Source organism: Mustela lutreola, chromosome 7 (genome assembly GCF_030435805.1).
Source record: "Mustela lutreola isolate mMusLut2 chromosome 7, mMusLut2.pri, whole genome shotgun sequence".
Classification (NCBI taxonomy): Eukaryota; Metazoa; Chordata; class Mammalia; order Carnivora; family Mustelidae; genus Mustela; species Mustela lutreola.
Genome location: NC_081296.1, coordinates 50,406,255 through 50,421,237, shown reverse-complemented (window position 1 = coordinate 50,421,237; position 14,983 = coordinate 50,406,255). Strand labels below are relative to the sequence as shown.

General features: G+C 39.4%; 1 protein-coding gene across 1 annotated transcript in view; it reads right to left on the bottom strand.

The window, feature by feature from the left end:
* Positions 1-14,983, bottom strand: part of RAB8B (RAB8B, member RAS oncogene family) — a 61,082-nt gene that overhangs the window by 15,520 nt on the left and 30,579 nt on the right. The window contains exon 2 of the mRNA XM_059180722.1: positions 194-254. Within this exon, the coding sequence (XP_059036705.1) occupies positions 194-254 (61 nt within the window). The remainder of the gene's footprint in view (positions 1-193; positions 255-14,983) is intronic.

Sequence of the window (14,983 nt, the reverse complement as noted above, 5' to 3'; positions counted from 1 at the left end):
TAAGACCATTCCTTACCTTCCCATTCTTGGTGGAGATACCTTTCAATACTCACCCACTCCCCCTTGGTTGTGGTAAAGAAAAGATGTTTTAGCTCTCACAGTTTACCACTAACTTACCACAATTCACATTTTAATTCCCACTTTCCATTCCAATTAAGGTAGAAACTCTGTGTATAATTTTTTTTTAACTTACCATATCTGAAGCTTAATTTTCTTTCCATCCAGTTCTATCGTTCTGATTTTAAAATCAATTCCTGCCAGAAAAAGAAAAAGAAATGCTAAATTTCTCCAACTATAATCCAAGTCTTATTAGGAAAAGGACAAAGATTTCTATTGAAAAAAGAAAGCTCTCCAACGCACTGGAAAATGTGAACACAGAGAGGGTGTGAATGGTATGTTTCCTCTGAATACAGGCTGAAGAAAGGAATGCTAATTACTCTGCGAAGAATTCCCACACATGTTAAATGCAATGTATTATATGCCTCATTATTTTGATACAAATGGATCACATCCCTCGAAGTGACATAATTTAGATAGACTGAGAACATGCCATATTCTCGGCTTCCTGAAATATACACAAACAATGATTCCTACCCTTCCTGCCCCAGTCTTCCCTAAAAAATGCCATGAGACCTCTTTAGAATGTCTTCCTCCATTTCCTGCCATGTATTCTTTAAAACCTACAAGTGGCTAAGGAGAAAAACAAAACCCTAAGGCCCCAAACTTGCCTATTTTGCTCAGGGACGGGAAAACCTACATATTTATTTTATACAGCTACCAAGTATCCTATGTACAATTTAATAAACATTTCCTGCTGCTTACAGGCTGGAGTTGAAATAGCTGAACTGTAGGATTACCTGGAGAACTTTAAAAACTATTTATGACTAGGTCTGTTCCTTTCCCCAAATTCTGAGATTCTGACTTCGTTGGTCAAGGGTAGGATCTGGGGCACCAGGGTGGCTCAGCATGTTAAACATCTGCCTTTGGCTCAGGTCATGATCTCAGGGTCCTGGGATTGAGACCCACATCGGGCTTCCTGCTCAACAGAGAGCCTGCTTCTTTTCCCCTCTATCCCCTGCTTATGTGCTCACTCTATCTCAAATAAAGGATGAAAATCTTTAAAAAGGAAAAAAAAAAAAAAGGTGGGGTAGGATCTATGCATTGGTAATTTTTAAAAGCTCTCCAGGTAATTCTAACCTGTAAGTAGCACTCAGGTGGGCCAGACAGGTTCCATGTAAAAGACGTTTGGGGGCCCTGGCAGTTAAAAGTCCAACCCTCTCTTACCCATCCACCCCCCGCAACCCTGCACTATGGTAGTTCGAAACTTATTAGAAATTTCAATTACAAAGAACCACAAAGTCCTTGACAAATATCAGAATGCTCCACACTTATCAGGAATAAGCTGCTACTCTTTGAAGGGACAAGTTAATGAATACAACCTGGATGCAGTTTGCTAAATCTTTATCATCTGGCCACTCAGCTTTCAGATTTTTCTATTCTTTTGCATTCTGTTCAGAACCCCTTAAAAGCAGTTTCCATGACATTTCAAGAAAACGTGTCAATTACGTATCTTCTAAATTGACTTAAACATTAAATGCAGTTATGCTGGGAGGAGAAAAGCCTTCAACAGCTATGTTACTACAATGTTTCTACATATAAATATTGAGAGTACCCAAAAAAACTTGGAGGCTCACTAAAATCTCAGTCACTCTCCATTCCTTTAAAACATTTAGGAAACTTTCTCCCGATCCAGCCTTTTGTTTTCTGTACTTGTTAGAAGAATCACCTTTCTGTAATCTGAGGAGGTTCTACCATTATCTGTAATACTTCACCATCTTTTCACTATTCAGAGGTGTTCAGTGTTGAGAAGAGTTGGGACGAGTGGTATTTAGCTTCTGTTTACACTTCTGTCAGGAGCCAGCTGATAGACAAATGCACAGAGCAGAGCCAAATTAGCACAACTAGTAATTTCACTAATAATAGAAAATGTCGTTTATATTATTATTGAAAAGCAATAGACCTGAAAGTCCAAAGACCTAGACTATAGGTTGGGTTCTGTCACTGACACCTTTTGGGAGGTTCTTAACTGCTCTGAACCTCTGTATCTTCATCCAGAAAAAAAGGGTGAGGGGACTTAATTAAATAACATGTTTGAATGTGCTCTGGGAACTCTGAAATTCCGTATCAATGTAAGATATTACATATTCAGATGCTATTATCCTATAGCTCTTGTCACCTGACACATGAATTATGGTAACAGCTTCCCAGGACTCGGTGCCAGCCTCTCTCCCTGGTCTAACTCCTCTCCAGGGTAACTGTCAACCATCTCTGAGGTAATGGCACCTCACTATTAAGGTGTGGGGTCAATTTCCTCTGCCTGGCAATACAGCCTTTGTGAGGCACTGCTCTCCTGACCCTGCCACCCTCAGAGCCTCTCTCCAACTGCCCCCCCCCCCACCTCCTCCCCTCTGCCTGGCTACCTCATGCAGCAGCCTTCCCTGAAGATGACACTCCACCCATGGGTCCTCCCCCATTTCCTCCCTCAGCTCTTTCCTTGGTCACGTCCATCCCTGACATGACAAGTCCTGGCTTAATCCTGTGTTATTTGGTTTTGTTACCATATTGCTCTGAATTACTCTCAAATCAAGCAAAGGGTCCATCCTCTCTTTGATAGTTTGACTGCATTCAGAAACACATATACAGTAGATAATAAAAGGTTAAATACTCTCATCTAAGTAATCAGTAAGTAAAGGTCACATTCTACTAAGTATGGGGAGAACTAAGAACAACTTGAAAGTTCAAAGTTTTCTTAGCATACTGTAGTAACAATAGTAAGGATGCTAAGAAATCTATTACAATATGAAAATCAAGATCTTATAATTAGTTTGACAATAACAGCAGTAGACTACAGGTGGATTAATATTCACTTTAAAGATAACTTCCTGAGACTACTCCAGAATTAGAATAACCAGCCATAATACAGTAATGTAATTATATCAATTAGGATGCTCTCTGCTGCAAATAATAGAAACCTCAAATCAAACTAGCTTACGGTAATTTGTTGACTCATATAATAAGCCCAGTGATGAGTTGAGGTTCAGGGATGGCTCAGTCCAGTAGTTCCAGCTCATTTCTCTGTACCTCCTTTGGCTCTGCCCTCTTGGGAGTGTCAGTTTCATCCCCTGACTGGTAATGGTTCCTGACCACAAGAGCAATGCCGAGAAGAAAAGAGATAATCTTCCTGTGCCTCTCACTTCAAAGTGAGGAAATGTTTCCCCAAAGCCTCCAGCGACCTTTCCTTCATGTTTCACTTCTAGAACTATAGCCATGAGAATGTCATGTTCTAGAGGCTAATGCTGAGTTCCGGAACCAACCTCTGCCACCGGCAGTCACCAAGATTGGATTAAGCTAAACTCCTCCCTAAATTTAGATTGATCAAGACCCATCCCTGCAGCTGGGTCACTTCCCTGACCCCAGGATGGCTAAAAATAGGAGAGAATGGAAAAGCTGTTGAATTGATCACGATATCTGTTAGAATGATACTCCAATCTATTAATTAGTAAAATTTTGTGTTCACAGCTATAGGAAATGGACAAATCATAACAGCCTGATGTGTAGGTTACCAGGTTTGATAATAACTCTAGTACTTCATCTAGCGTTCAGCCACTAACAGACAATATGAAGGAAAAAATGACAATGAGCAACCCAGGTAGTTGCCACGACATCTCTGCACTAATCCACGATCTTCACAGCCTGCAAGTCCCTGAGACTATAGTTCCAAAGCACTGGCCTGTATCCTAGCCTCAGGTGATGAGAGACTGCAAAGAAGGAGGGGGCTGTCAGATCAACAGCAGCAAGAACCGCAGCTCATTCTGGCAGGAAGGGAGCAACTTTTTTTCTTTTTTTTTTTAATTTAAAGAGACCATACGATCTCAAAAATACAGCTTCTGAAGGGCATTACGCTTAGAGTAAAAAAAAGCCCTTCATATTTCAACAGTCTTTTAGAAAGCATCATTTCTTGGCAGCACATAATACAATAATTCATGTTCAAAATGACGACCCTGAGTCATCCCAACTCATGAGCAATCCCTCGGCCTGCCCAGCTGGCAACACAGCCCAACATCTACTCTCAGGAGACAAGACTCCAACACTGCTTCCATGTTTACTAGAATAAGTCCGACCATTAACTTCTTGATGGCTTTAAAGCAGTGCCAGTTTTGTCATTAATATTTATCTAGTCAATAGAATAGGAAATCTACATGGTAAGAAAACATTCCCAAGGGACTCAATGTCATTTTCATTTTGAATTTAAATACATGCACACAGACACACAAGAGTCTTTTTTTTTTTCCCCTTCCCCTGAACTGATTCTCATGCTAAGCAGTTACTCATCACTGATACATACTATACTCTGTAAGGAGGGAGAGAAGCCAGAAAGAATTCTAGGCTTGGAAAGAAACTTAGAGGTTCTTTAGTTTAGTCCACCCTGTGTGCCCAAGCAAACTGAGGCCCAGGGAGCCACAGCAACTTACCCAGATTCACAAAGACTAACTCAAAAGAGTCTAAAATCAAACTTGTCATTTAAAGATCCTTCCAAAGGCCTTCCAAAGAGATGTGTGCAAGAATGTCCGTATCTCCCTGGGGAGGCCTGCTCTTTAAGGGTCAATAGCAAAAGGTTAGCAACAACGGAAATGGCCCCCAGTGAGAGAACACCTTGGTATACAGGGGATATCCAGGAACAGTGACCAAGAGTCACATGTATCAACATGATTGAATCTAAAAACATAATACGAAGTGAAAAAAGCCAACTGCAAAATTTCCCAGAGTCAAACCATTCCTATATAATTTCAAAAGTACCCAAAACTATAGAACGTATCATTTATACATACATCCATGTGTAATTAAAGTATAAAAACATATGAGAATGACCCAACAAAATCCATATAGCTGTTACCTTTGAAGAGAAATGGTAGAAGAGGTGATTAAGGAGAGGTTCAGAGGGACTTCAATTCAATCATTTATTATTTCTAAAACTGCATGGTGGTATCTGAATGTGGGAGTGTTTTATAGTAGGTATACTCTGTATGCCTGAAATTCTTACTAATTTTTAAGAAGCAATAAGTAGTTATTTGAAAAAAAGTGGTATCTGAAGATATTCATTAATGATAGCAGAAAAATCTAACCAAATTTAGACATGAAAGGCAACTTTAAAAACATAGTGGGAGCTAGCAGTGGTGGAGGGAGTGGGTGGCAGGCACTACTCCATACCGTGCTACTCAGTATACAGAGGGCCTGTGAGCCTTGGTGACCAGGTGTGGGCGATAGCGAGACTGGATCAAGTTCAGAAAGTGAGGGGGCAGATTAGGGGGTTAGGGTAGCAAGGAGTGTTGGCTGCTCCGATTTTATGCAGGGAGTTCAGAGGCATTTCCTTCCCAGCCTGGAGGAAAAAGAAGGTTCTGTTTGGGCTAAGAATAATGAAAGAATACACATTTGGTCACTGTTGGGAGTGGCACTCTAGGAGAAGAACAAAGGAAATCTGATTTTCCATTCCAGTGGGAGAAGGAAGAGGATATTCTCCCTCCACCCTCAGAACTCGGGTAGGGAGCTGTGCCCCGTACCTCTGAGGAGTAGGTAAAGTTGTACTTGAGGCCTCTGCATTGTCCAGGGTGACCCACATTAACAAGAGCCGGTAGAGACCTGGCAGCGAGGCTCTAGGGAGATGTGGCCTGAGCTCGCCTAAAGCATTGCTTATCAGATATTTCTCAGAAACCAGCAGTGTGGTTGGAAGCAGCCAAGAAGGGAGGGCCTGGCCTGCAGAACAGAGGGAAGGAACCTTTGAACTTGATCCACGTCCATAATTAACAGACCTAGTAGGGCAAAGAAGGTTGGAATGAGCAGTACCGGGCCCCCTTTCATTCCACAAATTAGATATAATTTAACACAGGGAGGGAACAGAATGACAAAATTATTTTACACTGATGTCAATTAGTCAGCCAACAGATGTTTATTTACTAACAACCTTTTCTGTTTTCAGAGCCTAGGGAGGTTGTTCTGGGTTTGTGCGGGAGTGTGGAAAGAGTATGAAGGACATCGGCTCCAGGCCTCAACAACTCTGGAGCCAGCTTAGTCGTCCTGACCGTCAGGCTTGCAGTGATCTGGATGCATTTTTGCCCTGTGGGTCCTGTAGCTTAGAACACACAGAGCTCTCTCTTCTACCTTACAACGGTCTTGGGTTACTTGGTGAAGTAGGCTGACCCAGGACAATCGGAGAGGGGAGGGCAGGGAGAGAAACAGCAGAGACCTTTTACTGACATGTTTCACACCTGGTTCCCACTCAAGTGCATTTATAATCAGTCCACTTGGGCTGCAGCCAAATTATCCATGGGGGAAAAAAGTCAAAATTCTGGGACACTTAGCATTTCAGTGAATGATAGCAATGCAAAATTCTAATGCTCATGGAGCCATGTATCAACAGCAAAAAACACAGGGTATCTATCCCCTCTGACCCACTTTAAGAAGCAGAAGTCCAACACTGCACTTTCACAATTAAAAGGGGAAAAATATACTTTGCTTCAAAAGTACATTTAGAAACATCTGTGATCCCAAACTATGAGAATATGGGTTATGTGGTTGGTCTATTTACATGTCAGAGGTATTCCAGAAATAGAAAAAACTGTCCTAAATATTGAAATCTACTTCAGAGAAATGCTACCTTCACTTCCTTGAGATTTTTATTATTAATGATGAAGATGCAGTATAGATGGATACTGCTATTTTGCAACTTTGACAACTTCATTTTGCTTAGGCTTTTTTTTTTGTGGGGGGGGGGCTTTTAAACACCGAGGTTTAATTTTAAATGTGGACTTTTAGGGGCACCTGGGTGGCTCAGTGGGTTAAGCCCCTGCCTTCGGCTCAGGTCATGATCCCAGGGTCCTAGGATCAAGCCCCACATCGGGTTCTCTGCTCAGTGGGGAGCCTGCTTCCCTTCATCTCTCTCTGCCTGCTTCTCTGCCTACTTGTAATCGCTGTCAAATAAATAAATAAAATCTTAAAAAAAAAAATGTGGACTTTTAAATGTGGACTTTTAAACATGGGTTTTGGAGTACCTGACTTTAGGACAATTAGCTAAAACCTCTAATTAGAAAAACAGAATACTGAAATGGGAAAAAATAAGAGTCACAGATTGAAGCTTCAAAAATTTTTTTTCCCCAAAATAAAGGACTTGGAGAAAATGTGTTGAAGTAGAAACAAAGTTAAGAAAATGTAACTTAGGGGGCGCCTGGGTGGCTCAGTGGGGTTAAGCCGCTGCCTTCGGCTCAGGTCATGATCTCAGGGTCCTGGGATCTAGCCCTGCATTGGACTCTCTGCTCAGCAGGGAGCCTGCTTCCTCCTCTCTCTCTGCATGCCTCTCTGCCTGCTTGTGATCTCTCTCTGTCAAATAAATAAATAAAATCTTTAAAAAAAAAAAATGTAACTTAGATCGGGGCCCCAGGGTAGCTCAGTTGGTTAAGTGTCTGACTCTTGATTTCAGCTCAGGTCATGATCTCTGGGTCCTGAGATCGCCTGCTTCAGGCTTTGTGATGGGGTGGAGCCTGCTTAAGATTCTCTCTTCCACATCCCACTGCAGGCCCTACCCCCTCAACGCCCCCACTCCCACCCCCACCCCCGCCTCCAAAAAAAATAAAAAAGAAAATAAAAAAAGAACGACAATGAAAGAGAGGAGTTCAAGGCATTGTTCTTTTGTAAATACACATTCTGTAAGTTCATAAAAGCATGTTCACCAAGTACCAATTTTGCCGCCTATATTCAGAATCATTTAATTTTTTGTTTTGTTTATATTCAAATTTATAATGTGGTTTCCTTTCTGAAAATCAGAAAGTTTAAAGTTTAGCAGAAAAAAAACATTAAAAGTAAGCTCTGAAGGCATTTAACAACAGTTTAAATGAACATAGTGGTCTGTGAATATAATCTGCCCTTTTAAAAAGACACCTACTATACCAAAAAGAAGAAAGAAGTTTTCAGATTTCTTTAGTTCCTCTATTCTGTGAATAGGAAGCAATAACTTAAACCTCATTTATGGTATAAATCAATAGCGACACACAGTACTCCTTCCTACAGAAAAAGCTACACATCTTTACATTGTTTTAAAATGTCAGGACACCTGGGTGGCTCAGTCTGTTAAGCATGGGTTAATGCCTTTGGCTCAGGTCATGATCCCAGGGCCCTGGGACCCAGCCTTCATAGGCCTCCTTGCTCAGTGGACAGCCTGCTGCTCCCTCTGCTTATGCTTTCTCTCTGACAAATAAATAAAATCTAAAACAAAACAAAGCTTCTACTTGTTGCCGAATTAAAGTCACCTCTTGGCATTCTTGGCATTAAGACAGCTGTACCTATACAATCTAATCATACCAACAAAAGATAAACTCATAAACTAATTTTAGAAATAAGGAAGAATTTACCTTTTTGAGCCATAAATGTACGTGCGGCAGATACAAAAACAGTGCAGATAAGAACAGTTTTAAGTAAGGTCTCAAAGGGCTTTATAGATTAAATTATAAAGATCTAATTAACCCTTAAAATGTCTTTGGGAAATAAAAGGTAAAAAACCAACTCATTATGTACCAAATGATAACTGCTAAAAATAAGCTATGTGTTGAATGACAAAAAGTTTTCAATGCTAGAACTACAAAAATATCAAGAGAAAAAAAAACAACAACCCGGAAATAGCAAATGAGGTGCAAAAAGACAGCTATCACTCAGATGAAGTATGCAGGAACACCTAGGAAGGACAAGAATTTTAAATCTGATTAAGGGGCCAGCAGAGATTATCCAGCATTCAGTTCACCACTTGAGAATGGCCAAATGAATGCATGACAAGTCCCTTTTGCAAATCTTGCATTTTCAAAAGGAAATGTGTTTTAAGTGTTACTCAATCTGGAAGTAGCAATGTGCTTGAAGTTGTTAAAATGTGGGTTTTAGAGGTCTTCAATGAACAGATATTTTACATTCAAAAAAACCTCTTTTCATAAAGAGCCTAATATATGAATTAAGCTTTCTTGAAAAATAAAAGTTCAGAATGCCTCAGAGATTTCCATTCCTTTCCCCATTATTAATTCATGACCATCTCAAGAACCATACTGCTCCCAAATAAATGAAAGCAGCCACATCTCCTCTGCTCCAGCCACTGTTTCTGAGAAAGTGTACCTCTGTAGCAGGCAACCCCCCACCAGTCTGAGTCATTATCACTTTCCTAAACCTGGAATTTCCTTGTTTGTCTCTGACAACTCAGGGTCAGGTCTGTTTCATTTAGGGTGAGGGAATACTGTGGTTATTCAGAAAATGAAAACAGAAAAGCAAATCCCTGATTTGACACACTGTTGCTGTGGGAAAACTCTACCGCCAAATCACTGGAATTATCACTGGAAAAAATTACAACTACATTCCAATGATGTTGCACCAAAAATGCAGTAAAACTGATCCTTTGGCTCTTTCCAAGTATTGACTGTATAATATTTTCCATTCACTTGGAGGCAAACGAAAGTTAAAAAGAAAATAATACATTAAAATAATATAACTAAGTAACAACATTATGTGTTGCAACTAACTAAAAACAAATGACGTATTTTTTTTTCCTTTGAGAATGAGTTCTTAAGAAAAACAAAAAAGATTTTATCGATGTAATATATCAGTTAACAACTAGGGCTGAAATAAACTTTAGCTATAATTTTGTTATTTTTCAGGAAAATTTCCAAATCACTTATTTACAAAAGATTTCAGCTTATATTGGTCCAAAACGCAAAATGAGTAATTTTGCTCACCAAGTTAATACAAACCAACTTTTCTTTTTTAATGGGGGAGCAAGTGGGTAAGCGTCTATACCAAATTACGGCAGGCTGAAGAATCATCAAAAGTCATAATCTCTTTCCTGCAACACCTACCTTACCCCTTCCCACCTTCTTCTCCCACTGATTGTTCTCAAGATAAAAGAAAGGTGATCAGAGATTATAAAGTAAAAAAACATAACTGCAAACTCATAATGCTGAGTCTAGTTAGCAAAAAAGCCTTTTCTTGATCAAAACCAGCATCAATGCCACAAAAGTATAGTAAAATTAAGCAGCATTTACAGCTCACTGTAGCCAGGGTGACAGATGGGTAATTATAATAAGCTACTGCTAATGAGTAAGGTTAAAACAAACAGATGGGAGTATATGCAAGTAAAAGGATGACACAAAGATCAATAAAAATGGAAGGAACAGAATATAGTTTTTCCCAGTCAAAGATGAAAAACTTCTACAAATGATTATATCACCCGGATTTGTAAACACACTCCCTCACAATACCAAAGTTTAAAGTTCACAGCACTGTAACCTTACATGCAAAGGAAGACTTCCATGGGCCCACTATGCTATCATATATATATATATATATATATATATATATATATATAATATTATATAATTATTATATTATTTAATTATATTAATATATTTTTATATATTTATATATATATAAATGGCTATCCACCTCTACATACTTAAGACATTTTACTTACTTTAGAGAGTGATAAACATTCTGCCACCTATTATATAATAATTATATATCAAAATATGCTACCCTCAGACTTCTCATTTGATCATTATGCTCCCTATTTCCAAATCCCAGTATTTGGGGTTAGGAGGAAAGAAAATCTAAACAATTATATATTATATAATTATTATATAATAATAATTATTATATAATAGGTGGCAGAATGTTTATCACTCTCTAAAGTAAAATGTCTTAATTATTATATAATAATAATTATTATATTTATTATTTATATCATATTTATTATATATAATATATAATTATATATAATTAATATAATTAATTAATATATAATTATTTATTATTATATAATTTAATTATGTATACACACACACACACACACACACACACACATATATATATAATAGTCACCTATTACTTTTTTGGGTTGGCTTTTAACAGAATACAATGATACCAACACCCAGTACCAACTGGGTTGGTAAATCCAGATCCTCTCTTACTCACGTTTCAGATCTACAGGATGCAGTCTGGACTGATGAAGGACAGAATACTTCATATTTTCTTTTGTTTCCCTCTTCCCCCACCTATTGCCACTTTAACTTTCAAATACAAAAGAATGAGGGGCGTCTGGGTGGCTCAGTCAGTTAACCCTCTGACTCTTGGTTTCAGCTCAGGTCATGATCTCACAGCTGTGGAATCAAAACCTGCAGGAGGCTCTGGGCTCAGCACACAGTCCGCTTCAGATTCTTTTCTCCCTCCTCCTCTACCTCCTGCTCATACTCTTTCTCTCGTTCTCAAATAAATAAATAAATAAATAATAATTTTGGGGGGCGCCTGGCTCAGTGGGTTAAGGCCTCTGCCTTCGGCTCAGGTCATGATCCCAGGGTCCTGGGATTGAGCCCCACATCGGGCTCTCTGCTCAGCAGGGAGCCTGCTTCCCTTCCTCTCTCTCTCTCTCTCTCTCTGCCTGTCTCTCTGCCTACTTGTAATCTCTGTCAAATAAATAAAATCTTTTTTAAAAAATCGTTTTTTAAAAAGACAAAGAATGATAACTCTATCAAAGCATAAAATGAGTTGGCTATCAAAATATGCTACCCTCAGACTTCTCATTTGATCATTATGCTCCCTATTTCCAAATCCCAGTATTTGGGGTTAGGAGGAACAAAAATCTAAACAATATGGACAAGAGATCATTTCTAAAAAGCTATCCTGATACCTGAATGGCTCAGAGAATCACCCAGTACCACATGAAATAATTTTCCTAAAATTGACAAAAAAATTTCAAATTATACTTTATCAGCTTATTTTTATTAAACCGATTTCAAAGCGGAACACCCCATTCAAGGCTCTCCACCCCCACCCCCAATAACTAAAAAAAGGACCCAGGCATCAGAGCAAGAAAACTAACTGCACAGTTTCCACTCTGTAGCCCTCAATCTTGAATAAAAGAATTATTCACTTATGTTTGTCTTTACCCACTTCTTCCAAAATAGACTACTCTTTCCCAATCCTGGAGGAACGCATTAAGGATCACTGAATGTTAGCACCTGTCTTTCTCAGGCAAGTTTTCAAAGTTACCAATACAAAATGTGTTTTTTAACAGGTCATAAGCAGGAGGTTGCCCCAAATGACAGGCATGCAAGTAAGATATAGAAGACGGTTGGCAGTCTTCAGCCTGATCTTGGGTCCTGGAGGGCAATGACCCTTACTTCCCACTACAGAATACCGAAGAGTGAGTGATTTCTTCTTTGTATTCTTCTTCTTCTTTTTTTAAGTAGGCTCCCCACCCAGCATGGAGCCCACTGTGGACTCAAACTCACGACTGTGAAATCAAAAACTGAACTGAGATCAAGAGTCAGATGGAGGCTCAATCCACTGAACCACCAGGCACCCCTGAGTGTACACTTTCTTGAAAATAACACACACACCTCCCACATCCTCACCCTCTACTTCCCAAGACTAGACTAGCCACTAAAGGCTGAGTCTTTTTCACCATGAAGGAATATTTTTAAAGTATATATAGATATATTATATATTAAGAGTACTATATTTTAATATATTAAAAGTAACCCTTGGTCATTGTGAATATATAAAGAAACTTGGAAAGCAGTTACATTATAACATTACAAAAGGAACAAGATATAAATGAACTAGGTTGGGGCGCCTGGGTGGCTCAGTGAGTTAAGCCGCTGCCTTCGGCTCAGGTCATGATCTCAGGGTCCTGGGATCGAGCCCCGCGTCAGACTCTCTGCTCAGCAGGGAGCCTGCTTCCTCCTCTCTCTCTCTCGCTGCCTGCCTCTCTGCCTGCTTGTGGTCTCTCTGTCAAATAAATAAATAAAATCTTTTAAAAAAAAATGAACTAGGTCTATAACATTCAGTAATTTGAAAAAAAAAAAATTCCACATGCTGTAGCTGAAGTAGTACTCACTAGGACTATACTTCAAATTCTAGATTAAATAAGTAAAATGAGTATATGCCATTTCTCTGGGGGGAAAAGGTATTTTAAAAAACACACCAAATAACTAATTCACATACTCCATCTGAAAGATGGAGACTAAAGACTGTAACCATTATCTACCAAGGAGACTGGACAAATCTGTCCCTCTTTCCCTAATTTCTTCAGTTTCAGTTTATTTGCTGTCACTTGCAAAAGAACGTATGGGAAGACAAAGAAAGGGATAAGGAAATGTGAGCTTGCTTTCACGTGATGTGTCTTTGTGGCATCTGCAGAAACAAAGCCAAGAAGAAAGACATCTGAAGATTTCATTTTTCCATGCTATCCTTGTCCTTAATTAACGCAGATAATTTTGAGTCTGCCGTACTATAATTTATTAATCATATTCAATTAATCTAATCAGCTGTAAAACAGGAAAGGGCAACAGAGCTAGCATTAATAAAAGTGAGCTCATTGGACTTTAAAAGCTGCTCAGTTGAGGCTCAAGGCAAATTCCCATACACATACACACACACACACAAGGGCAAAAGTGGCCTTGGTGAATAATCTGCTTTGTATATATTTTTTAAAAGATTTTACTTATTTATTTGACAGACAGAGATCACAAGTAGGTAGAGAGACAGGCAGAGAGACAGAGAGGGGGAAGCAGGCTCCCCGCTGAGCAGACAGCCAGATGTGGGGCTTGATCCCAGGACCCTAGGATCATGACCTGAGCTGAAGGCAGAGGCTTTAACCCACTGAGCCACCCAGGCGCCCCTGCTTTGTATATTTTTAACTCATCTTTCTACTCATGAGGCCCCACATTACACTGTGGTTTAGAAAAAAAAAAAAAAGGCAGGTGTATACAGATTATTTTAAAGTAAATAAAGGGATATAGTGGATAGAGAATTCCAGCCTTTAGGTGTATGGCATATAGACTGAGCCAGACTGTTGTCATATATAAAAAGTTGAGAAAAAGCTAAACATAATCCACTTGACCACTGAGGTGGAAATTTTACCTCTGCAAATGAAAAGGTGGTATTTGCCAACATCTAACCAGTGTTTGGCAGAGCCAAAAGTACCCCGGCATCACCCTAACTGTAACCCTCAGTTATCACTATAAAAAGCAAAAACAGAACTCCCCACTCACATGATCACTTTACAGACACACTGTCATTTCAAGGATGTCCTCAGGCAAGCCTGGGGCAGGATTTCCACATCTGGTGGTTACAATGTGAGTACGCCCAGTTTGGGCAGCGTTGCCATTAGATCAGGAAATGTGTACGACAAAGGACTTAAGAAATAAGAAACATGATACACAATGACTATGTATTTCTAACCCCAAACAGTCTGTCAGCAGATTGAGGAGCATGAGGGAAAATGTCACTGGCCATTTTGAGAAAAGAAGAGATCATAACCACTGGAGTGCAATTCTTTGCATGAATTTCTGAAAGTAACAGAAGAAAGAAAAAAAAAAAAAAACAACCTGTACATTCAGAAAACCTGATATTTAATCTACTTCAGATAAGCCTTTATGGGCCTCAAGGCTAGAGTCCACATTTGGATATTACGATACAAAGGGCAGAGAAATGTCAGATTTGGCCCTTTTTCAACTGTGCAACCAATTCCAATTCTATGTATGAGTACAGTCTATTACTCAAATTACAAAACAGAAAACTGATTAGCTACACAAAGATCCACGAAGGAGTGTTCAACCACATAGGACACACAGTGAAGTTTAGCTTAGTCAAATGGAAATCAAGTTAATTAATGAAAGGACAAATTTCAATATGTAATTTTTTTAAGACTATTTATTTATTTATTTGACAGGCAGAGATCACAAGTAGGCAGAGAGGCAGGCAGAGAGAGAGGAGAAAGCAGGCTCCCTGCTGAGCAGGAAGCCCGATGTGGGGCTCGATCCCAGGACGCTGGGATCATGACCTGAGCCGAAGGCAGCGGCCTTAACCCACTGAGCCACCCAGGTGCCCCTCAATATGTAAT